This window comes from Cervus canadensis, chromosome 5 (assembly GCF_019320065.1).
Source record: "Cervus canadensis isolate Bull #8, Minnesota chromosome 5, ASM1932006v1, whole genome shotgun sequence".
In the NCBI taxonomy this organism is placed as follows: domain Eukaryota; kingdom Metazoa; phylum Chordata; class Mammalia; order Artiodactyla; family Cervidae; genus Cervus; species Cervus canadensis.
The window spans coordinates 93,466,174-93,490,632 of record NC_057390.1 but is presented as its reverse complement, the minus strand read 5'-3'; the positions used below and the strand labels follow the sequence as shown (position 1 = coordinate 93,490,632).

Genomic DNA, 24,459 nt, shown 5'->3' with positions numbered 1-24,459 from the left:
TTGGCCCAGGTTCTGATTGCTTCTGAAGGAGGCTATAGCGCGGAGCAGAGGGGAGAATCACCCTGCACTGCAGCAAGAAGTGAGGGGCTGAGCATACCTTTCAAAGAGGAGCCTCACTACTGGGGCTGGGCTTCTGTCTTGGGCCCTGGGCAGTCTGCATGTTGCTGAGACTCGGGTTCAGTCCCCAGGTGACCTCGGTCTTGCTGGAACCTGGGCTTGCGCTCTGGCTCTGGGCCACCTTGGACTGGCTGCGCCTCTGACTCTGAGCCTGGCCCTTGGTGGCCTCAGTGTTGGAGGGGCTCCAACTTGAGTCATAGGAAGTATTGATCTTGCTGGGGCTTTGGATCATTCTCCAGCTTTGGTCCTGGGTAGCAGCTGCCTTTCTGAGTCTCCAGCTCTGACCACGGGCACCCTTGGACTTTCTGAGCCTCCGCCTTGAGCCCTGGGTAGCCTGGGTCTTGTTGAGCTTTTGCCTTGGGCTCCAGGCAGCCTCTGCCCTGCTGGGCCTCTGGTTTTGAATCTGGGTGACCTCCATCTTGCTGGGCCTCTGGCTGTGGATGAGGGTGGCCTCCATCCTGCTGGGCCTTTGGCTGTGGATGAAGGCGGCCTCAGTCTTGCTGGGCCTCTGATTTTGAATCTGGGCAGCGTCCGTCTTGCTGGGTCTCTGGCTGTGGATGAGGGCGGCCTCTGTCCTGCTGGGCCTCTGGCTGTGGATGACGGCGGCCTCAGTCTTGCTGGGCCTCTGACTTTGAATCTGGGTAGCGTCCGTCTTGCTGGGCCTCTGGCTGTGGATGAGGGCAGCCTCTGTCATGCTGGGCCTCTGGTTTTGAATCTGGGTGGTGTCCGTCTTGCTGGGCCTCTGGCTGTGGATGAGGACGGCCTCCATCTTGCTGGGCCTCTGGCTTTTTATCTGGGCAGTGTCCGTCTTGCTGGGCCTCTGGCTGTGGATGAGGGTAGCCTCTGTCCTGCTGGAGCTCTGGCTAAGAATGACGGTGGCCTCTGTCTTGCTGGGCCTCTGGCTTTGGATGAGGGTGGCCTCCGTCCTGCTGGGCCTCTGGTGGTGGCCTGGGGTGGACTTGGTTTCTCTGGGGCTGTGGTTCAGGCTTAGGTCTTTCCTACTGTCCCCCGAGTCTGAGGATGGTGTCCTTAGCAGTGAGGAGTCAGAGACTGTCACAACAGTGGTGGAAGTGCTCCTGTATTCCTGACCCATACTGGATGTCTCTGTCTCCGAGGTGGACCTGGTCCTGACTGGGAAGGATGTGTCCAGAGAAGCTGTCAGGCCGCCTTCCCCAGACAGTCCTAGGAAAGGGAAGCTTCTAGGCCTCACCTTTGCCTATGACCCAAAGGCCTCATGTGGCCAAGGGGGAAGGCCTCCCAGATCTCGCCAAGCCCAGCCCTCCTGGCACCCTGAGGCCTAAAGGTGGGTCGTGGCCATAAGATAAAGGGGAGAGAGGAAGGTCCCCACTGTCCAGCGCTGGCCTCCACCCTGCCGGCCGCCTCTCGCCCTGTGTCCCCATCACCACCAGCACCTGCGGGGACCTGGCCCTCTGCCTGCAGCAGTTCTCTGGACTCTACTCCGCCCACACTTGGCTACCCCATTTCCTCTGAGCCCTAAAAACCCTTCCTGACCCTCCCCCAATGGGGGCTAAATGCACCCATCGTTCTCAGGACTCCCCTCCGTGGTATGGCTACACTGTCCAGTTCTCTGTGTACCTGTGTACTTCTTCCCTTCAGGACCAAGAGCTCCCTGGGGCAAGGACTGTGCCATTCATGCCTGCACACGGTGTCCTGCACAGGCTCGGCCCTGGGATGCTCAACACATTTGCTGAACGGCAGGAAGGGGACTAGAGCCCCTACATCCATCCCTCCCCGGACTGCCCGCAGCTGCTCCCGGGACTCAGAGCCGCGTTCTCAGGTTTTTCATTTTGTCCCTTCCATGTTGGCACCTGGCAGGACTGAGGGTAAAAGCCCCCTGCACATGCACAGGCTCTGTGGGCTAATTTCAGGGAGAGGCCAAGGGGGCAGAGAGAAGAGGGACAGGGTTGAGCAGGGAATGAAGGTGGAGCAGGCAGCAACGATGAAGTGCCTCGAGTGAGAGCTGGCTGCCCAGGCTGTGTGCTGGGCATCCCCGAGGGTTCCCCTCGGTCCCCATCCCTGCACCCGCCACTCCCCCCACCACCCACAGCAAAGCTGGCATGAGCCCTCCCGCTCCATATACACACTGCAGTAAGCAGCAGAGGCCAGATTCACACCCAGACCTGGGAGCCTCTGACCTCTGACCTTTGCCCTCCCTGCTGTATTGGCCCATGCAGGGGGACTTACAGCCCAAGATGGAGCCTAAAGAGGTCTGGCTGACGTAGCTGTCGGTCAAGGATGACTCCTTGCTGGGGGCCACCTTTAGCTTCTCCTAGGATCAGAGACAGGCTGGGCAGTTGGCAGGCCGTGGGAGGCCGCAGCTCTAGAAGGCCAGCCTTCTAGAGGAACTTAGAGTTCCTCGGGGGCTGCAGTTTAGGGCTGGATGGGGACATGGAACGGTTGACTGGACAGGAGTGGGGGTGACCAGGTTAGACAGGTGTGGCGACACAAGAAAAGCAGTGTCAAGAGGCTGCTTGGCCCTCATCTCTCTATCTGCAAAATGCAAATTCCAGTGTGGGAAAGGCTTCTGTATGCTGTGAAGTGCTGCGCCCTGCCAAATGGCTAGAGAGGGGTTGAGGAGCTTCTCCACACCTTCCCTGCCTCATCCCATTTCATCTCCAGGCGCATCTGGGAGGGAATGCCCATTGTTATAATTGCCTGGACCAGGAAATGCCTAAGCAGCCTGGCACTCGGCTAAGAGGCACACAAGCAGAGCTGGAATCCAGGTGGGGGTGGGTGGGGGGAGAGTCTACGGCCAGGCCCTTGGCAGCTGGTCACACCTACAAGCTGCAGCGGGGAACATGTGGTAGTGAGATGGAACGGGCAGGGCTCTGGAGCACTAAGCAGGGAGCCCATGATGACTTCAGGGCACACACAGACCCACGGTCTGTAGCTCTGTATCCTAACATGAGCTGGAAAAATGTAGAGCTCGCCTTTTCCATGTCTGACAAGGGATGCTGGCACTCCAAGGACTTCAGTGGTTGAAGTCTCCCTTGGACATAATTTACTTGCTGTCCATCAGCAGTCCAGTGGATCAATAAAATGGTAGGATAGCCACAGGATGGAACTGTCCACAGGAATGAGAAGGAGCAGTCAACTTGAATGCCTCTTACCAACTTGGAAGCTTAATGAACAGAGCCAGAGGCAAACAGGCATGTGCCATCCTCCGTTGAGAAGGACCAGTGCATTTGTCGGCAGTGTTAGGAATCAGAACAGCCCTGAGGGAGGAGGGACCCAGAGCCAGGTGAGAGAGGCTTCTGGAAAACTGGGAATGTGTTCTTTCTTGAGCTGGAGAATGGAGTCATGAGGGGTATTCATTTTGTGAAAATTCATCAAACAGTTCACTGAGGATTCATGTACTTTATGTTCCACTCAATGAAAAGTTTTTAGAAATGAATTCAAGTGTTAAAATTCTGGGGGCTCCCCTGGTAGTCCAGTGGTTAGGAATCCGCCTGCTTGAGCAGGGGACACAGGTTCAATCCCTGGTCCGGGAAGAGCCCACACACCACAGGGCAACTAAGCCCGTGCACCACAGCTCCTGAGCCTGAGCTCTAGAGCCAGGACCTGCAACTACTGAGCCCGTGGGCCTAGAGCCCATGCCCCGCGACAAGAGAAGCCACTGCAATGAGAATTAGGCCCCGCGACAAGAGAAGCCACTGCAATGAGAAGCCCGCTCACCACAGCAAAGAAGAGCCCCCCCCACCCGCCCACTGAAACTAGAGGTGAAAGGGAAGTTGCTCAGTTGTATCCGACTCTTTGCGACCCCATGGACTGTAGCCCACTAGGCTCCTCCATCCATGGAATTTTCTAGGCATGAGTACTGGAGTGGGTTGCCATTTCCTTCTCCAGGGGATCTTCCTGACCCAAGGATCGAACCCAGATCTCCCGCATTGCGGACAGATGCTTTACGGTCTGAGCCACCAGGGAAGGTGAGTGTGGACAAAGTGTAGGAAGCCTCTCTCTGTAAGGGGCCCCCATTCTCACCTGCACTCCTTCAGGTGTCCCCCTTTACTGGTACATTCTCCACCTCACAGCAACACGTCCCCAGCCCAGGTCACACAGCTGAGTGGTGGCAGAGCCAGCCTCTAGCCAACCTGCAGCCCTCAGCCCTGGCTTGGGGTACAGTCCACCTCGCACCTCCAGGAAACCCGGCCCTGGCGTGGGGTGCACTCACCTTCTCCTTCCCAGAAACCTGCACCTCTTCCTCTGGGCCTTCTGGCTTTGCCTGCGGGAACTGGCGAGGGGCCTCCATCTCCTTGGAGTCCTCCAGTAAAGGTGGCTCCAGCTTCCAAGAGACGATCAGGGCCCGGGCCCTCTGTTTCCGATCCTTGAGCTGCCTGCCAAAGCGAGTTGTCAGAGTGCTGGGTAAGCCTCTCTGACTCACCCCACCCTCTCCGGGACTGGATGGTGGCCTGAAAAGGCAAGTATGTGCCTTGAGCCCTAGCCGTCCCCCAACTCTGGGCCTGTGGGTCCTCCTGTGGAAACCTACCCCAGGATGTCCTGAGGGGTGCTGGTGTACAAGCTGTGCTCCACCACCCGCTCCAGCTGCAACCTAGCCAGGTTCGCCACCTGGCTGCTTAGCACCTCTTCCACTGACATGCCGGGGAAAAGGTTGGCCATCATCGGGAGCAGCTGCCAGGAAGGAAGGTGACCAGAGTCAGGTGTGGGCTAGGACAGGGGCAGATGGTGTGGCACTGCCCTGACTGGCAGAGTCCCTTCTCAGGGCTGAAGAAGAGAAGGGTTTACAAATTCAGCATCAGTTGCTCAGTCGCATCTGACTCTTTGTGACCGCATGGACTGCAACAGTCCGCCAGGCTCCTCCGTCCATGGGATTTTTCCAGGTAAGAATACAGGAGCTTTTCCTTCTCCATTTGCCATTTCCTTCTCCAGGGGCTCTTCCCAACCCAGGGATTGAACCTGGGTCTCCTGTATTGCAGGCAGACTCTTTACCATCTGAGTCATCAGGGGAGTCCCTTTATAAATTGTTGTTTCTCTGGGCCCGAACTATTGGGAGATCTTGAGGAAGGAACTATTATGTGAGGGAGTTCTGAGTCTGATCAGGGGTTCTGGAGATAGCCAGAGGAGGGTGTGACCTCCAAGCTCCATGACCTGGGCTGAGGGAACTGACTTCTCTAAGCCCTACCCTCTTCCCCCTGTGAATTATGGGGTGACGATAATGTTACCTGTCTCGTAGGTGTTAAAGAGGGTTAAACAGGGTGATATAAGCTGAAGTGGTTAGAACAGTGCCTGACTGTGTGTTACCTGCTCAGTCGTGTCCGACTCTGCAACCCCATGGACTGTATAGCCTTCCAGGCTCCTCTATCCATGGAATTCTCCAGGTAAGAATACTGGAGTGGGTTGCCATTTCCTTCTCCAGGGGATCCTCCGAACCCAGCGACTGAATTTGTGTCTCCTGCATTGGCAGGCAGATTCTTTATCGCTGAGCCACCAGAGAAGGTACAGAGTAAATGCTCTGGCATTAGCAGTGCTTATCACTGCTAGGAATCCAGGTTTCTTTTAGGGACAGGACGTATCTTTAGGTGGTCAGAGGTATTGACTCTGGAGCCCACCCTCCTGGCCCAGCAAGAACACACCTTGGGTTGCTTGGGGTCAAGGAGCAGGACAGTGGCAACATCCTGGCGGGCCCCAAAAATGTTCTGCATGAGCTGCCGGCTCCTGGCGCGGTACAGGTAGTACTGGGGCTTCCGGGGATTGTGCTGGATGGCCATTGAGAAGTGGTTCTCTGCCTTCTGGAACTGCCTGCGGGACACAGTGGGCCACAGGGTGCTCTGAGCTGGGCCACCTGGGGGAAATGGGGGCTTCTGGACCTCACTGGGGAGTTTGGGGAAAACCAGGCTAGTTTCTGCTCCCTGCCACCAACACTCCTCTTGATGGACCCAACACTTAAATGCTAGTGTAAAGTCCCGAAATAAATGGACACTTTTATGATCTTGGAATAGGAAGGGCTTTCTGAATGTCACAAACCCAGCAGCTAAATATGAAGAGAAAAAAAAAACTAATTTGACCACGATTAAATCCCATTATTTAGTAGCAAAAGCACCACAAAAGAAATAGGGAAGAATATTTTGCCACATAAGGCAGATAATAAGCAAACTTTCCAGTCTACAAAGAACTCTTATAACCAAAAAAAGTTTTTATTGGGCAATTTAAAAGCAAATGGGAGAACAATTTAGGCAGACCATAATGGCCAATAAACACATGAAAAATGCTGTCCTGCACCCACAATTTAAATATGCAAAGTAAATCCAATGCAAGAGAACCATTTTTTTTTTTTTGCCTACAGATTAGCAAAGTTAAAAAATAGTGTTAATGCTCTGTGCTAGGGAGGTTTGGGGAAATGACTTTCTTTTAGTGGGGGAAGTTTATATTGGTTCATTGTTTTTTTGGAGAACAATTGGTTATCATCTTTAAAATGTTAAAATTTAACATTAAATCAAAAATTTAACTTCCAGCCATCTAACTACAGAATTACTAGTATGAATGGATGGAAACATATGTCTTGGGTGTCATTACTGCATTCTTTATCATTAAAAAAAAAACAAAACTGAAAACAGCCCAAATTCATCAGCAGACTATTGTCTAGAAAAATTAACTGTGGTACTTCAGCTGAATGGAATACTTTGCAAACAGTAAAAGAGAATGAAGTCATCCTATGTGTAACGGCCATGGGAAGTAAAAAAGCCTGTCAAATATCAGCTTAGCACGATCTCACTTTTGTAAAATGCAATACATGTAGAAATCAATCTGGAGGACTCTTTACCAAACTCACCCAGACAAGGGAGGCGTTGGGAGACAGGTATTAGAAGGAACTTCCATTTTCTGAGTCTTATGTTACTGAATACTTACTTTTTTTTTTTTTTTTAATAAAAAGCGCAATTACCGTAACAATATTCAGAGAAAAAGTGAAGGATTTTTAGAGAAAACTTGGAAAATAAAATTGATATTTAGAAGACTTAACTGGGAGAGCAGAGACATCTTGACCCAGGGAGCCCAAGCGGGCGGCTTCATCCCTGACCTCCCGGCCCCGCCCATAGCCCAGTCTGCCCCGCCCCCGCCCCGCCCACGGCCCCGCCCCACCCACCGTCGGCTCACACCTGCTCCGTTGCTCGCAGAAACCCAACTTCTCCTGCAACAGGCCCATGCGCAGGTGGGCGCCCTCGTCCTTCGGACTCAGTGCCAGCGCCTGCTGGTAGTCCGCCTCAGCAAAGGTCAGGTTGCCCAGCTGGAAGAAGCAATCTGGAGCGCGGGGACTGAGTGGGGATCGCAAAAACCCAGGGGGCAGGAGCCGCGGCCCAGTTGGCTCCACCCCCTAGGAGGCGGGGCCTGCAACTGATGATACCCGTGGGCGGTCGCCAGCACCTGCAGCGGCTTTTCAATGCAGCTGCGTGCTTCTTTCCAGTTGCCTGATCTGAGCATTTTGAAGGACTGTGTAGCCAGATGGTCTCTCAGACAACGTTTCCCCTCCGTAGTGTGTTCGTGGGACACTGAGACTCCTCTTCGGCCCCTTCTCCCTCCCTCCCTCCCTCAGGGCCCTCGAGCGCCCAGCGCAGGCCTTAGAGAGGCAAGGGGCTCACGCCGGGCTCCCCGGGACCCCACTCACCGCCGCGGTTGATGTAGAGGCCTTTCTCCTGCTGCTCGTCCTTGAGGGCCTTGTTGAGCAGCAGCACGCTCTCCTGGTAGGCGCCCTGCATGTAGCAGTGCACCGCGAAGTCGTTGTAGGCCAGCAGCAGTTGGCGCTGGGCCTGCTGCACCAGCTCCTCTTGGTGCTCGCTCATCATGTCCAGCGCCTTCAGGAAGTCCTCCACTGCCAAGTCAAAATCCTGGAGCCGTCGGTACATGGTGCCCCTACGGGAGAGGCATATGAGAGCCAGAGTGCCCGCACCGACTCGGGGTGTCCCAGAGAGTGGATGCAGCTCTGGGTCCCCTGACCGCTGGAGGCGGCAGGGGAGGCCTCCCCGCTCATGCGCTAGGTTTGGCCTGTGCGGCTCCCCGATTGCTACTGAGATAGCCTGATGATTCTACTTTGCTTTACAAATAACTTCTTTCTTTTTGGGAGCAGCGTGCCTGCCAGCCTCTCTGCTAAGGGTTTTTGTACACAGGATGATTGTTTTACCTCCACTGTTTATTGAGAAAACCCAGGGTCAGGGAAGCTAAATGGCCCAGAATGAGGTGTTGAGCCCTTGCTGGGGAGGTAGGGGGCGTAAATTCAAACCTAAGCCTCCTTTACTGGGCTGGGTTGGGCTGAGTCTCCCAGTATAAACTGCTCAACAGGCCTGGGGGTCCAGGATTCCCAGGTTAACAGGCTGCTGCCTGCCCCTTCTCCAGAGGCAGTAGCAGAAATCACCTCCCATGATTCCTCAGTCCTGATGGAGAGCAGGGAAAGACCCTTAGGGACTAGATGGGGAAACTGAGACCTGGGGAGGGTCAAGGGCTCTCCTGAGATCACACAGCACATCTGAGGCAAGGCAGGGCCTGGGACCCAAGACAGCATTCCCCCCCCCCCCCGAGTACCGGAAGAGGAAGAAACTGGGGTCCAGAGGGTTGTTCTCAATGGCACAATTGATGCAATGCAGCGCATGTTGCAACTTGCCCTGCACGGCCAGGACCCCAGCATCTTGGCGTGCCTGCTGGGCCTGGCCCACCATCACCTGGAGCAGCACCTTGGCCTGTGGGTGCTTGGGATCCAATAGCAAGGCGCTGTGTAGGTCTCGATAGCAGAGGTTGGGCTGCAGGGGTGCAAGGCAAGGATAGTGTCAGGGCTGCACCCAAGCTGAGCTCCCCCCTGTTTACTGGGGGGAGGCAGACCTCTGGGCAGGCCAGCACCATGCCACCCATCTTCAGTGTCCCCCCCGCCCCTCCATTGTTGTTTTGCCTTTTCTGTCTCTTGAAGGAGGAAGGGAGCATTGTGGGAAAATCCTATCCAAGGCCCCATCCCTGCTGGCCCCTTTCCAGATGTGACCTCAGGTGAGCCAGGTCTGCCTCAGTGGTTTTTGCTGTAAAATGGGGCTACAGATGCCTCCTCCTTGCAGGACTTCTGCGAGGCTCACTTGAGGTAGGGGGAGGCCATGGTCTCCTGACCATGACTGTCATGTCCTCCCTGTCCTCCCCTGTACACCCTCCCGCACACCTCTGACCTTTAAGCCCAAGACAACTCTAACCAAGAACAGATTCAGGCCTGAGCATGAGCAGAAAACATCCCTAGGCAAATACCTTCCACTGGGTGAGCAGGTCAGTCAGTCAGTCAACATTTTTAGCAAGTAACCCATGTCCTGTGGGGTAATTGGTTGAGGGCGAGAGAGGCAGTGTGGACACTGGGTGTGAGTGGAAACTGGGAGGGGAAAGATGGCAGAGGTTGGGACAGGGCTTTGGAATAGGTGGACTTGGGTTCAAGGGGAGCAAGTTAGCCAAACCAGCTGAACATGCTTCCTCATCTGTAAGAAGAGGACAGTGGGTTGCGTCTAACCTCAGAGGGTTACTGCCAGCCTTAGAGACAAATGTGAGTAAAGTGCTTAGAATGTGTCTATGCATTGTAGGGAGCAGCTGCAATCCCAACAATCAACAATAATTGTCAATAATTACTAGTCTCCTACCTTTGAAGGAGCCACTCCCATTGAGTCACCTGTGGGACACAACAGCCCAGCCCCTGGCAGAGGGAAACTCTTGGTTCCAGCACCCTGAGGACACCCTGCCCACTCCAGCCCATCATGCTCCTCCTCTTCCTGAGTCCCCCTGCCCCCCACCCCAAGCATCCTAGCCAAACTGGAACAACAGGCCTTGTTCTGGATGCCTCTGCTTTCCTCACTCTCACCTCTCCAGCCCCCCAGTCAGTCCCTGGTCCTGCTTCCAAAGGTCTGAAGAACTTGCCTTCCTCCTTGCCGCCATCCTGCCCATCCTCCCTGAGTCCCACTCCTATCCAGATGGATGGTACCCAGGCTTCCAGTCTCCCGATTTGCCCCTCTGCCCCCCCAGCCCACATGCCCCCTGGCAGCCAAAAGGACTTTTCTAAGGCCCACTGCCCCCAGGGAGCACCCTTCTCAGGTTCCTGCTGCTCCCCAGGAAGAAGTCAGGGTCCCCTGGGGTTCACGAGATCCTGCCTATCACTGTCTCATCCCTACAGCCCCTCCTTCTTTGTGACCCCAAGTCTCACATCTAAAGGATGCCTGGCGGTCTCTGATGGTGCTTCACATAATTGGGAAGTCAGTCCTTGTGTAATTATTTGCTGGGGGCTGTTTCCCCTGGCCTGTGAGTTCCGTGAGGGCAGGGCAGGCCGAGACTTCTCACCTTGTGGTTTTCAGGGATTGGTGCAGGCCTGGCAGAGAGCTAGGGCTGAATGATGCTGGAACAACTACCTGACTGGGCAGGAGTGGTCAGCACTGGTCAGGGTTCGGGAAGGACAGGGCTCCCACCACACTGGGGGCTGTGGCCTCTGGGCTGGTGGATAGCCTAGCCGCCTCCTGTAATCTCAGCACCCAAACAGGGAGGAGGCCCACCCATCGGCCCTGCCTGCCCTGCTCTACCTTCTGGAAGAAGTTGTAGAGCCTGGCCCGGAGGATGTAGACATCTGCATTGGTGGTGCCTTGCTTCACCTCCTTGGTGACGAACGAGAGGCATTCACGATGCTTTTTGAGGGCCAGGAGACAGGCCAGGCTGTGGGCGGAGAGCAAAGGTGCTTGGTCTGCCCAGTGAGAGGGGCAGGAAGGAGACGCTGAGGGGGACAAAGGCTAGAAAGCTCTTGACCAGGGTGCTCACCATCGATACCGGAAGCAGACTTTCTCAGGCTGGAGCTCAGAGGCTTGGGAGAAGACGGTCAAGGCATCCAGAAAGGCGCATTGCTCAAAAAGGCACTGGCCCTGGTGACACAGGGATCGTCAATCCTGCTTGTGAGCCCAGTCCAGCAGCCCCCATGAACTGAGGGATGGCCATCACTGGGGTGGAATGACAAGGGATGGGCACAGAGTCCTTCAGATCAGAGAGAGATTTTAAGAGATAGAGATACAGACAGACAGAGATACAGAGCTGGGGAGACAGCAAGACACATAAATATACAGTTGGTGACAGAGAGATAGCAATACAGACGTAGGAATAGGGAAAAAAGAGAAAACCTGAGAGGTGGATCAGAACAGCAGATCTAACAATAACAGGCTCCTTCCTGGACCAGGGCTCCAGGTGCCAAACCCTGTATTAAGAATACAGGGGCTGATTCATGTCAATGTATGGCAAAAACCACTACAATATTGTAAAGTAATTAGCCTCCAACTAATAAAAATAAAAAAAATAAAGAATACAGGGAATTCCTGTATTCTTAGGGATACATATAACTTAGGGAGTTCCCTGGCTGTCCAGGGTAGGACTCAGTGCTTTGACTACAAGGATGTGTGTTGGGGAACTAAGATCCTGCAAACTGCCCAGGTGCAGCAAAAATTAAAAAAAAAAAAAACCCTAAATTTATCTCACTGGGACTAGGTAACATTCCCCTTTTAGATGAAGGAACTGAGGCTCAGAGAAGTGAAGTGACCTTTCCAAGGGCACACAGAAAGAACAAGACTGGCCTCAGGACCCCCGCAGACAGTTTAAGCATGTGGTCTGGTTTTAAGAATGTTTCTTTTTTCAGAGTTGAATGATAATAATTATTATTCCTATTATTTTGGCTGCACAGCATGGCAGTGGGATCTTAGTTCCTGACCAGGGATCCAATCCATGCCCCACCCCCCCTGCAGTGGAAATGCAGCGTCCTAACCACTGGACCATCAGGGAATTTCCAGAATTGAATTATTATTGACATTAAAAACCAAGACATCAAAGTTGTGAACATGGGGGAAAAATCAGGACTTTTTTGGGAATTTATGGATTAATATCATCTTTATTACACATTACAAATGGGGGGCACTCTTGTCTTTTTAGTGCTGGGAGCCTGTGGACTCTAGGCCTGTGCTGTCCAGTATAATAGCCGTGGCAATATAAATTCAAATTTATTCAAATTAAATATCAGTACAATTCAAAAATTAGTTCCTCAGTCACACTCTTGTCTTTTTAGTGCTTAGAGCCTGTGGATTCTAGGGCTGTGCTGTCCAGTACAATAGCCACCTGCTGCCCATGGCCATACAAATTCAAATTGATTCTAATTAAATATCAGTACAATTAAAAAATTAGTTCTTCAGTCACACTCGCCACATTTCAAGGGCTCAACATTCTACGTGGCTAGTGGCCATCAGAATGGACTGTAATCATCATGCCAAGTGATCGTTGTCACTATAAAGTTCTATTGGATGTACCCAGCCCTGGTGGTGGATGAACCTGGAAGGTGGGAGAGGTCATGAGAAGGAGTGGCAGAAGGGGACACAGAAGCAGGGACAAGAAGGTCGCCAGGAAGTCAGGGCTGGCCCCCGGAGCAAGGAAAACCCCCAGAGTTGGAGGGAGAGCCAGCAGGCTGGGGTGGGAGGCGGGTGCCTGGTACGGGCCTAGGGCAGCGCCGGGCACCTTCAGGTAAAGCACCAGGGCGAGTCGCTCCAGGTAGTCTTTGTTCTCTGGCTGGGAGTAGTAGGCCTTTCGAAGGTTCTGGGCGGCCGAGGAGAAGTCGCAGAGCTGGATATAAGCCTCGGCTCTTAAGGCATAGAATTCTACCTGAGGGAGAGGGGACCCAGACTGCCGTTCCCCTCCCCACGATCTGCCCTGAGGTTTGCCACCCGGCTACCACAGGGACTCACTCGGTGGCCCTGAGAGGTGAGAGTGTAAGCGTGGGACAGCAACTGCCCGTGCCCACCCAAACCCTCCCTCTCACCAGCTGGGGGTCCAGGTGGAGGGCACGGGAGAAGAAGAGCACGGCCATCTCCCAGTCCTCTTGCTCCAAGCACTGATGAGCTCGATGGTAGCTGTGGGGGGCAGGGGGCACAGGCAGGGGGCAGGGCTGGCCCTGACTTGGGACCAGCCCAGGACATAGAGCTGGGGGGTTGGGAATGCGTTGCAAGGAGGGGGGACTTGGGTAGGAAGACAAGAGGGGTAGACAGAGACCCAGGGAGAGCAGACTGGCCATCCGTGGAGCCCATCCAGCCTTATTTTTGCTGCTGAGGTGGAAGAGCCCCATTATACAGTTGAGCTTGCTGGAGCTCAGAGAGGGAGAGTAACTCACCCAAGGCTGCACAGCATGTCAGTGGCTCTGCAGGGAAGGAACCTGGGACCCCTGGGCAAGGGAGACACTCACTATTCCCTGACTTTGAGGGGCACGGTTAACCCCGTAGCCTTTGGTTTTATATCATCAAAGTTCTGGAAGATTTGGCTGGTCCCAAAGATGCGCTGGAGGGTCCCCTTTGGCATGGGAATCACCCATGGCTTTGGGATGTGTTGTGAGGGAGCTTTGTCATGCTCCAGACCATCCTGGAACCAAGCAACAGCAAGCTGGAGCAAGCCTCAAAGACAATCCCCACTCCACTGACACTCTCTCCTCGGGTGTTTTACAGGATGGAGGAGGGGGTGGAAAGGGGGCCTCGGAGGAGGCACAGTCTGGGGTCTGGCGGCCCTCCCAGCCCCTTTCCCCTTAACCTCTCTCCAGTCCTGCCTCTCTCTCCTGTGGTCAAGATCTCATGCTCACACTGCTCTCTGCTCTCCTCCTGGTCCCCCTCAGCTTCTACCAGCTACTGACACCCAAAACTCTTGTCTGCAGCTCAGGCCCTGCCCCAAGCCAAAGGCCCTGGGGGTCCAGCAACGTCTTGCGAGAAGATCTATGTTCCGTTAGTCCCTAAGTCCTGTCTATCCCACTTCCTACAGATCTCTCAGATACCCCCTCTTCTCTCATCTGGGTCACTGCCATCTCTGTCTCTATGCCAGCTCCGGCCACCCCTCCGACCTCCCCACCAGCCGCAGGTCCTAAGACCTCTGTTCTCTGCACAGCAGCTAGGGACTTTACAGAATCGCACAACTGATCTGGCCTCTCCTGAACGAAAACCTTCCCTGAGAACCCATACGTGGTCACTTCTCCCCCACCCTTTGCCTTTGCTTTAGACTTCTCCCGCACCTCTCCGGAGTCTGTCATGAGGCCCCTTCGGGGAGGACCCCAGGACCTGGACCAGCTTACTCGCGGTCCTCACTTTCCTCTTGGCCCCCTCCTCCCGACGTTGCTAGGCATCATCTCCAGGACGCCCACAGGCTCCGCCCCTTAGCCACGCCCCCGGAATCCCGAGGAGTCCAATCCCTGAAATCCAATTTCAAACCGAGCCGGAAAGAGGCTGCGCGCTTAGTCGCTCAGTCGTGTCCGACTCTTTGCGACCCCATGGACTGTAGCCCGCCAGGCTCCTCTGTCCACGGGATTCTCCAGGCAAGAATACTGGAGTGGGAAAAAAAAAAAGAACACTGGAGTGGGTTGCCATGTCCTCCTCCCGGAGATCTTCCAGATCCAGGGATGGAATCCAGGCCTCCCACATTGCAGGCGGATTCCTTACCGTCTGAGCCACCAGAGAAGCCCAAGAATACAGGAGTGGGTAGCCTATCCCTTCTCCAGAGGATCTTCCCAATCCACAACGCTCTAAGAGATGACACCTTGCAATGGCTTTAGCAAGTTTTTATTAGCTGGGGAAGCCAAGGAAAAGGCTTGCCTGCTTTCCGCAGCGAGGCAGGGCCCCAGGGGTGGGTCAAAACAGGGCACACTCCTTCCCAATCCAGTGGTCAAACAAGGGCTCCGCGAGCCCCACGACAAACCCCGCCGGAGACGGTGACGCGGCACCGCGGAATGCACAGGGACGCCCGGACCAGGCCACCGCCCCGCCACTTCCGCCCCTCAGAAGGGTGGCGGCCACGTGGCCCGCCCCGGATTGGGCGTTAGCAGCTAGGGGCGGCCGCGACTGGCCAAGGGGCTGGCTGACGTCAGGGGGCGGGGTCCGCGTCCTGAATGGGGGCAGCATGGGGCCGCTAGGCCTCTCGCGCGCCGGGCTGTGGCTGAGTCGAGCCATGAGCCGCTGCGTTTTGGAACCCCGGCTAGCGGGGAAGCGGTGGCTGGTGAGTGGAGTGGGGGACAGCCCTGTAGGGACTCCCGGGCCCTAGCTCCAGGTCTGCCACTGTCTCCTGGGCAAAGTTCTCCCCCTTCCTTGTCTTGAATTTTCTTATCTAGAAATGGGTCAGATGCTCCGATGGGCTCCAGACTTCCAGGAACTCCGCTCCTGCACTGGGGGGCCTTGCCAGCCCACTCCGGGGGGCGCTTCCACTTGGCCTTCTGGAGTCTTGGAGTTTCTTGGACTCTTCCTCGTGGCCTTAACCTACTCCGGTCGTTTTCCATTTACCTTCCTCTGCTTTGGGGCCCCGGGTGGGGTCGCGCTGTGAGATAGATTATGGGGAGAGTTGTCGGGGCTCAGTTTCCCTGATGTCGCCCGCAGGTGGCAGGCCTGGGAAACCCTGGACTGCCTGGCACGCGGCACAGCGTGGGCATGGCGGTGCTGGGGCATCTGGCGCGGCGGCTGGGGGTGGCGGAGAGCTGGGTACGCGACCGGCGCTGTGCCGCGGACCTCGCCCTGGCCTCACTCGGAGATGCCCAGCTGGTCCTGCTCCGGCCACGGAGGCTCATGAACCTCAACGGGCACAGTGTGGCCCGGGCGGGTAAGTTGAGGGCCCCACGTGTGTGCCCCCCAGGAGGGCGCAGGGGCCTGGACTGCATTCTGGACTGCAGCAAATCGGTTCACCTAGAGCTCCAGGTACCAGTTGAGCTCCAGTTGCTGCCTTGCCTTGGGTGACTGAGAAATTGAGAACTTCAGTTTCTTTATATGTGGTGGTGGTTTAGTCGCTTGGTCATATCCAACTCTTTGCGACCCTGTGGACTGTAGCCCCCCAGGCTCCTCTGTCCATTGGATTCTCCAGGCAGGAATACTGGAGTGGGTTGCCATGCCCTTCTCCAGGGCATTTTTCCCAGCCCAGGGACTGAACCTGCGTCTCTTATGTCTCCTGCATTGGCAGGTGGGTTCTTTACCACCAAGTGGGGTTAATTGTGGTCCCTCTTCATGGGAGCCCAGAGTCAGGACAACCTTCCTGGGCGGATCAGTAGTAACCAGGGCCACTGTTTCCCTGGGCCAAGCGGAGCTGTTCGGACTGACTGCTGAGGAAGTTTACCTGGTACACGATGAGCTGGACAAGCCGCTGGGGAAAGTGGCTCTGAAGTTGGGAGGAAGCGCCAGGTGAGGCCCTGAGCTGGTCAAGGTGGGATAGGGAAGCCAGCCTCCTGGTTGGAGTGGGGGTAGAAGTGCTGACCCCAGGCTCGGCGGGGGATGGGGTGAAGGGTGCTGACCCAAGGAAGCACTGACTGCCCCTCTCCTATCCCTTGAAGGGGCCACAATGGAGTCCGTTCCTGTATGAGCTGCCTCAACTCCAGTGTGAGTCTGCGCCTCCATCCTGCACCGAGTCGGGTGGCTGGCACAGGGCCCCCAACACCCCTTCTCACCAGAGCTCCCTGGGCCCCTCTGGCTCCCCCACAGGCAATGCCACGGCTGCGGGTGGGCATCGGGCGGCCGACCCACCAGGATGCAGTGCAGGCCTACGTGCTGGGCCGCTTCTCCCCTGCTGAGCAGGAGCTGCTGCCTCCAGTGCTGGAGCGTGCCGCGGACCTGCTCCTGGACCACATCCGCCAGCGGAGCCAGGAGTCTTCGTCAGGCCCCTGAGGCCGGTGGATTCGGCTGCTTGCCCGACTGTCATGCCCACACCCATCCACCCATCCACAGAGGTGCCACACCAGCCTGTGGGGTCTTTTTTTTTTTTTTTAATATAAGTCTTCTCTGGGCTGCCCCAGGCTGCCTGTGGACTAACGCAGGGACTGTGGCCGGAACAGTCCTTCTTTAGGATAGGAGGTTGGTCTTCTCTCCGTGTCCTACTTTGAAAGTAGGGAAACTTCAGGAAGACTAAGCTTTTTTCTTAACTTTTTCTGAGGAGCAGAGGTGTGGATCTGTAACAGTAAAGGTGCCACCTTAGAAGCTGAAGCCTCTGAGGTGGGGTTCCCATCCCTCCCCTGCCTGTGGAGGAGGGGCCGACAGGATCCAGCAGGCTCCCCTCCCGGGGATGTGTGGGCGTGTCTGGATCCACTGAGGCCTTGACACACCTTTCTTCAGCCCATTTTACAGATGGGGAAGTGGAGGCTTAAGAGAGGTCCAGCCACATCCACAGAGCCACACAGCTGCGGTGTGGCAGAGCGGTGATAAGCACCCAAGGGCGGCCCTCATCCAAGGGTGGCCCTCATCCAGCTGTCCCTGGGGCCCCCTGGCACCCTCACCTCAGGGCTGCTGTACGCCTGTAAGTTGCCCATGCGGGTGGTATGTGAGAGCAGCCTGAGGTCCTCAGGGTTGGGTGGGATGTGGATCCGTCGAGGTACCAGACCCAGGTCCCCAGGCCGGTAGGGTGTGATGCCGGACAGCTGCTGCAGCAGAGACCCTGTCTTGAGTAGCTGGGTGCTGCTGTCCTGGCTGTGGGGAGGGGACTGGTGTCATCCCCTCCACATCTTAGACGAGGAAGCCGAGATTCAGAGCAGCTCCAGGGAGCCAGGCTTCCGGCCCCAGCTCAGTTGAGGACAGCCCATGGATGTGTCCTGTAGCTGCTTCCTCTGGGATCATATGGGGTCACACACTCACCCCTCCCTGGGCAGGCCACAGGGCTGGCCCTCCCGGTGCAGGGCCTCAGCCATCTGGGGGCTCAAGACCACGGCCGAGCCGAGCATGAGCAGCAACTGCTGCAGCATCTCCTTTCGCTGCAGCTGGAACACAACATCGAAGTCACCATCCTCCTCGTTAGGCCGCATCTGCCGAGAAGGGGACAGGTGGGCCCGCCAGGTCAGGCCCTTTGTGGCCCCAGCATCCACCACTGGGAAACTCCAACCCCAGTGCCTATTAATCTCAGTATTCCCTGGCTATGGTGGAATACCCATTCTCCAGGTGGGAAGACTGATGACTTCCAGGGTCTCAGAGGCCTTTGTCCAGCTCCTTTGAGACCTCAAATGGCTCGACGTGGAGAATCAGAAAAAGACAGATCTGCCAGGAAACTCTCAGGGGAGAGAGGGGCCCTGGGCCTGTCTTGGCCATCTCTGGTGGTCTGCTTATCTCCGGGCAGTTTCTAGTCCTTGATTTGCCGCCCCCTCCCCCCACCACTTTCACCCACTTCCAGTTCACCTGCACAATGTCCTGTAGGAAGGAGGTGGCCTGGGCCAGGGCCGTCTCCAGGCTCGCCCGGGCCTCCTGCTCTTTGGTCAGTTGCTGCTGGAGCCGCTGTCCCTCAGCCTGCTGCCGCTCCAGCTGCAGGTTCAGCTGGTCTCTTTCTTTCCTGGGCCCAGGACGAGACAGGTCAGCCTCCTCCCCATCCTAGGACAAGGGGCCCTGTCTTTTCTCTCTGGCCAGCCCCGGGCCTCAGCCTGTGTGACAGACAAAGCCTCCAGGCCCCTGTACAGAGCGGGGAGTCGCTGGCCCATGACCACAGAGGGAGGGTGTTCCCGCTGCTCTGCACCTCAGTGCCTGATTGTCCTGCTGCTGCTTCAGGAGGTCCTGCTCCAGCTGGCCCAGCAGAACACGCAGCCGCTTGGCCTCGGCCGTGCCCTGCTGCTGCTCATGGCACTTCTCCGTCAGCATGAGGATGACCTGCAGTGTGGGCAGGTGGCCGTGCTCTGGGCCCTGCCTCAGGCCCTCAGCCAGCCCTGCATCCCCCAGAGAGGCCGGCCGCGGCCCTGGGAGCCCAGCACCCGCTGGATTCACCTCAGGGCCGCTGCGCACCCATTGAGTCGCCTGTGCGGGTAGGGGCCCTGGGGCTGGGTTCCCATTCAACCAGTGATGGGGGCTCCAAGTCAAATACAAACCAGCGATGGGGGCCAGAGCCCTCCCAACGAGAGCCCCATCGCCTCACGGCTGCCTCTCCCATGCTCCGACCCTGAGTCCACCATTGCAGGGGCCGTATTTGCCCCGAGGACGGGGCCCTAGGTTTCCTTCCTGCTCTCCGTGCCGGGCCTCCCGGGGTGAGGGCCGGGAGCGCGCACCTTCTGGCGGCCCCAGTTGTTCCTGGCCATGAGCTTCTGGGAGTTCTCCAGCAGCTCCAGCTGTTTGCATAGGTCGTCCTGGTGGCCCCGGAGCTGCTCGTTCTCCGCCAGCAGCTGCGTGCCCTGCCGTGTAATCTTGGCCAGCTGCAGGGTCACTGCGTTGTTCTCTGTGATGGCCCGCTTGGTCGTGTCCCACATCTGGCTCGTGGCCACCTTGCGGAACTCTGTGGCCACCATGTTCACACGCTGGATGATCTCCTTTCTCAGTCTAGGCGGGATGGGTCGGGGTGAGGCGGGGTTCAGGCAGAGGGGGGTCCCCAGAGCGCCTAGACCTCTCGCTCTGTCCCCCATAGGAGGGGCCAGGGCCACCAGCAGGAGCTCTTTATTGTAGACCCTTTGTAATATTTTGAACCATGTCCGTGTATGATGAACCATTAAATATAATTTAAAGTCGCAAAAAGTGGCACAAGGAAGTCCAGGGATTCTCCAATGTCTGTGTGAGAACTGGGAACTGGGAGCCTGTTTTTTTTCTCTTCGCCGTCCCCCGCCACCCGCCCCCCCCCCCCACCAAATCAGCCACAGTTTCGAGGAATGGCAAGTCGGGGCATCAAGGACTTGGCATGGTTCCCCCCTGCCCAGTTAGAAGCCAAGGCTGTCGGAGGCCTGAAGACCTGGCTGTACTTGGCCTCAGTGGGGGGGGTCCTGCGCCCACAGCAGCCTGCCCACCTGTCCTTGTCCAGCACCGACTTCTTCTCCAGGTTGTGCACGTAGTCCTTGTATTCGTTCTCCTGCTTCCGCAGCTGGTCCTCCAGCGACATGAACTTCTGCATGAGCTCCTCTTTCTGCAGCCGGAACTCCTCCAGGGCTGCCAGCTTTCCCCCTGCCCCGCCACAGGGCACGGGCCTGGTGAACGGCCGCCTCGGGAGGGCAGGGTCCCGGGGGTGGGGGCGGCAGGGCTTTGTGTGATGACGCCCCCCACCCTTCCCCATCCAGTAGGGCCAGTCCCCTATCCCCACAAGTAATCCTGCCCGCCTTTCTGGTTCAGTCTGGAATGCCCTTCCTCTTTTCCCCAAGTCTTACGAAGCCTGGTTCAGGCTCCACCTCCTCCAGGAAGCCCCCCTTGACACTCTTCTCTACTCTCATGAAACTGACTGTGACAACAGCCTCTGACTCTGAACACCTTCTCTGGACCAGGCACTCCCGTTGTCACCTGAAAGGCACAGCCACCCTTGCCAGCTGGGTGACCTTGGGCAAGACACTCCACCTTCTTGAAATGCTTCCTCACCTACCCAATGGCAGGTGGAGATGGTATTTCCTGCCTCAGGATTGCTGGGGCCATTACCATGGAAGATATGTGTGGGAAGCTGCACGTAGCTGTTGCTCAAGGAAGATGTAACATCCCCATTTCCCAGGTGGGAAAACAGGGCCAGAGAGTAGGGCTGGCCCAAGGTCAGAGAGACAGTGGGAGAGCTGGAGTTGGAGCCCAGAGAGACAGAGCCTTGGGTTTCCCCCCGCTGTGGTGTATGCCTGTAGGCTCACCGGCCAGTGCCCCTCACCAAGGATGATGTTCTCGGTGGTGAGCTGGTCCTTGGTCTCCTGGAATTCATGGCGCACCTGGGCTAGCTGTGCCTCGAAGGCATCCTTCTCCATCTCCTTGGCCAGCTGCAGGCTCTGGAGCTGCTCATTGAGGTCGGTGATCTCATCCACCCGCTGGTTGAGCGTGCGCTTGAGGAAGGCCACGATCTCCTTCTTGTTGTTGGCCAGCTGCTCAAACTCCTGGCGAAACAGCTTCTCCTGCATAGCCAACTCATCCCACTTCCGCTGGTACCTGAGGCAAATGTGGGGCAGAGGTCCAGGGGGCCTCCAGGCAGCCAGGCTGCTCCCTGGACCCTCCCATAGTGGGACTTTGGAGGTTCCAGCCTCATCTCCCCTGGTCAGTGCTTGTGACTGCAGCTGATGCCTGTGCTCAGTGCTTTACGTGCATTACATCACTAGGATGTAAGCTCTGTGAGGGTGGAGCCTCTGTTAATGTTCATAGCTGTGTCCCCAACACCTAGCACCTGGTGTGTAGTAGGTGCTCAGTGTGTTGAATCCACAACAATCAAGGAAGCAGGGACTATGATGATTGTACCCATTTTACAGGTGAAGAAACTGAGGCACAGAGGGATGAAGCATTTCTGAGTTAGTAAATGGCAAAACCAGAACTGGAACCCGAGTCAGTCTGATACCCCAAAGTTAAGGGTCTTAAGCATAATGCTTGCTGCCAGCTCTGTGCCCTGCTTAATACTTTCACACTTTATAACTCCAAACTTCTACACTTGTGATCTTCCTTACCCTTCTTCACTGAGTGAACCCCTGTGTTGCCACCTCTGTGGAGCCTTTCTGGCCCTGAGGCAGCGTTTGTGGTCCTCTCTTTGGGGCCCTCCTGTAGATTGACCCTTGTCCCACTGGGAAGTCAAGACCTGACTCCTCGCATCTCTGTATTTTGGGGGGCCTGGCAGAGGAAGCTGACAAATAATAAGTGTCCAATAACCATCTCTCGAATGCATTTTTCCCAGATAAATTTCATTTGGTGTCTCCAGCTTGAGGGAAGGGTGTGAATTTTTAAAAGCTGTCGCGTAAGCAATTTTCTAGTTTCCAATGGAATAATGGGTAGAAGCTATTTGGAAAGATGTTTAACTTCACAACTAACTTAACCAACATCTTCTGAATGGAAGCGCGGTGCAGGGTGCAAAGCTGAATGACCCGATCTGTGGAGCAAGGAGGCGGCCTGGCTTAGGGAAGTCAGGGCCCAGGGCTGGCATCCCGGAGCCTCTTTCTTGGGGTGACTTCCTCTCTCCCTGAGCCTCAGTCTCTCCACCACTTGTAATGGGGATGACTTGAGGGCCTCTCTCATGGGACCGTTTTAAGGACACAATGAGCACCAGTCCAGAAAGGTCTCAGCGTCAGCTGTGAGTATTTGTAGCAACAGGTGAGGAGACCTGACTGATAGTGTTAGTCAATCAGTCGTGCCTGACTCTTTGCATGGACTGTAGCCCACCAGGCTTCTCTGTCCATGGGATTCTCCAGGCAAGAATACCGGAGTGGGTTTCCATTCCCTTCTCCAGGGGATCTTCCTGACCCAGGGATTGAACCTGGGTCTCCTGCACTGCAGGCAGATTCTTTACCATCTGAGTTGCCACCGAAGGGGTGTGTCTTTTGAGGGTCACCCTGAGACTGGGCTAGTGCATCATAACTGAGAGGAAACTAGTGTAAGAATAAGAAAAATGGGCAAGTGCATGTCTCAGGAGAGTTAGAGAACCACCCCCACCCCCCACACCACCACCCACCTCGAACAGCTCTCCTCGTTTACATTTGGGAAAACAGCCCTGGCATGGACAAGTGGGCTTGGCAGCTGGAAGAGCCAGTGGGGCCCATAGCTCAGGGGATCACGGCACAGGCATTGTGGGGGTGGTGGCGGGCAGGTGGGAGGAGGGGCATGTGGTCACGCGCCTGCCAGGGGGCTGCCATCTCCAATTCGTCCCTCCAATTGAACTCTGCCCTCTTAATAAAACGTGTGGTCCTGGGGGGCAACTGTGAGGCAGGGGGAACGCAGTCCTTGCCTGGGGAGGGGTTAGGCTCTTAACTAGGCACTGGGCCCCTGGAAACTCTGGGAGCCAAGATGGGGCCAAGAAATTCATTTTTCTTCAAAATCATGAAGCCTCCCAATGTTATCTTTGAGGAAACTGAGGTAGGGATGCGGGGGTGGGTCTGGACATCCCCTGGGAGGCCAGAACACAGGGGGCCCCCCAACAACCTGCACAGTGGCCAGCTCTGAGTCACTCCCTGACCTGGCAGGACCACCCTGCTCGCCCACCCACCGGGCCAGCCTGTCCTCCAGGTTGCGGATCTGGATGTGGTAGAACTCTCGGTTCTCCTCGCTTATAGGCATTTCCATGGGCTTGTTGGCCAGGTTGGGATCCTTCTTGCCACCTTTCTTCTTCTTGAGCTCAGGCTCCTTGGCCCCCTTCTTTTTAGGAGCCATGGCTGGAGGCAACCACTACACCAGGGCCTCTTTAAGAGGCCAGGTGGTTGCTAAGGAAGTTCCTCGCATACATAGCAACAAGCTAAAGATGTGAAGCCAGGCTTAAAGGGACCTTCCCTCTTCCTGGCGAGGATAGGCTTCAGAGACCAGCCTCCTGCTGCAAGGCCAACAGCGCCAGAGAGGCCATAGGTCTGGGTGTCCTAGACCATGGTGTCTCAGAGACCAGGACGCCAGGCTCACTGGGCACTCTTTTGGGCTCTGGGAGACCCTTCCTTCCCTCAAGAGGAAATTGGTGACGTGGGAATATTACAGCGGGTCAGAGCCCTAGAAGGGCTTCCCTTGTGGCTCAGACAGTAAAGAATCTGCCTACAATGCAGGAGACCCAGGGTTGATCTCTGGGCTGGGGAGATCCCCTGGAGAAGGAAATGGCAACCCACTCCAGTATTCTTGCCTGAGAATTCCATGGACAGAGAAGACTGGAGGGCTATAGTCCATGGGGTCGCAAGAGTCAGACGCGACTTGGCGAGTGACCCAGACCACAAAGTCCAGCAGCCCCTCTAGCAGCCAGGTCTCGGGAGGGGAGTGGGTGCAGTGCACACAGCCCGCAGACTGCAGTGTTAGCCCAGGTCAGGGCCTGTGGACTCACGGCACTGCCACCTCTAGGAGGCTCTGGAGGGAGGAAGCTCAGCCCCAAGGGAGACAAGGAATCCAGGTATCACTAAACATGCCTGAAGAAATGCCCACCTCTCTGGAGCACACAACAGGATCCATTCATTCAGGGTGTGTGTGTGTGTGTGTGTGATATAATGCCACCCACCGCTAGTGTAAGCTCACGAGGACTCAGTCTCTCATTTGTGGCTGCATCCTCAGAACCTAGGAGGAAGACTGGCACATGGCTGTTCAGTTCAGTTTCTCAGTCATGTCTGACTCTTTGCAACCCCATGGACTGCAGCACACCAGGCCTCCCTGTCCATCACTACCTCACGGAGCTTGCTCAAACTCATGTCCATTGAGTCAGTGATGCCTTCCCACCATCTCATCCTCTGTCGTCCCCTTCTCCCCCTGCCTTTAATCTTTCCCAGCATCAGGGTCTTTTCCAGTGAGTCAGTTCTTTGCGTTAGGTGGCCAAAGGACTGGAGTTTCAGCTTCAGCATCAGTCTTTCCAATGAATATTCAGGACTGATGTCCTTTAGGATGGACTTGTTTGATCTCCTTAGTAGGTGCTCAGTAAATATCTATTAGCTGAATAAGATAGCCTGGGTGGGAGTCTGGAATGGCACAGGAAAATAGCTCAATGGAC

General features: G+C 56.0%; 3 protein-coding genes across 6 annotated transcripts; 1 reads left to right on the top strand and 2 right to left on the bottom strand.

The window, feature by feature from the left end:
• Positions 1 to 5: 5 nt before the first annotated feature.
• TTC16 (tetratricopeptide repeat domain 16) lies at positions 6 to 15,047 on the bottom strand. Its single transcript, XM_043470375.1, has 14 exons — positions 14,792 to 15,047; positions 13,355 to 13,559; positions 12,935 to 13,025; positions 12,634 to 12,777; positions 10,906 to 11,006; positions 10,674 to 10,803; positions 8,668 to 8,882; positions 7,757 to 8,001; positions 7,251 to 7,392; positions 5,730 to 5,895; positions 4,625 to 4,767; positions 4,310 to 4,472; positions 2,323 to 2,407; positions 6 to 1,248 (listed from the first exon to the last, which is right to left on the bottom strand). The coding sequence occupies exons 1-14, from the start codon at positions 15,045 to 15,047 to the stop codon at positions 101 to 103; spliced, it is 3,234 nt and encodes a 1,077-aa protein (XP_043326310.1). The 3' UTR covers positions 6 to 100.
• Positions 15,006 to 19,595, top strand: PTRH1 (peptidyl-tRNA hydrolase 1 homolog). 4 transcript variants are annotated; one of them, XM_043469628.1, is made up of 5 exons: positions 15,023 to 15,141; positions 15,516 to 15,735; positions 16,208 to 16,307; positions 16,457 to 16,502; positions 16,605 to 19,595. In XM_043469628.1, exons 1-5 carry the CDS (start codon positions 15,046 to 15,048, stop codon positions 16,785 to 16,787), a joined length of 645 nt encoding a protein of 214 aa, XP_043325563.1. In that variant the 5' UTR covers positions 15,023 to 15,045; the 3' UTR covers positions 16,788 to 19,595. The 4 variants fall into 4 exon arrangements, with proteins under 4 accessions (XP_043325562.1, XP_043325563.1, XP_043325565.1 ...); XM_043469627.1 differs by having other exon boundaries at positions 15,006 to 15,141; positions 16,457 to 19,595; XM_043469630.1 differs by lacking the exon at positions 15,516 to 15,735 and having other exon boundaries at positions 15,025 to 15,141; positions 16,090 to 16,307.
• CFAP157 (cilia and flagella associated protein 157) lies at positions 17,339 to 23,159 on the bottom strand. The gene is made up of 8 exons (XM_043470374.1): positions 22,996 to 23,159; positions 20,692 to 20,963; positions 19,862 to 20,015; positions 19,136 to 19,403; positions 18,613 to 18,743; positions 18,282 to 18,432; positions 17,748 to 17,914; positions 17,339 to 17,582 (listed from the first exon to the last, which is right to left on the bottom strand). The coding sequence occupies exons 1-8, from the start codon at positions 23,157 to 23,159 to the stop codon at positions 17,339 to 17,341; spliced, it is 1,551 nt and encodes a 516-aa protein (XP_043326309.1).
• Between the last annotated feature and the right edge of the window lie 1,300 nt (positions 23,160 to 24,459).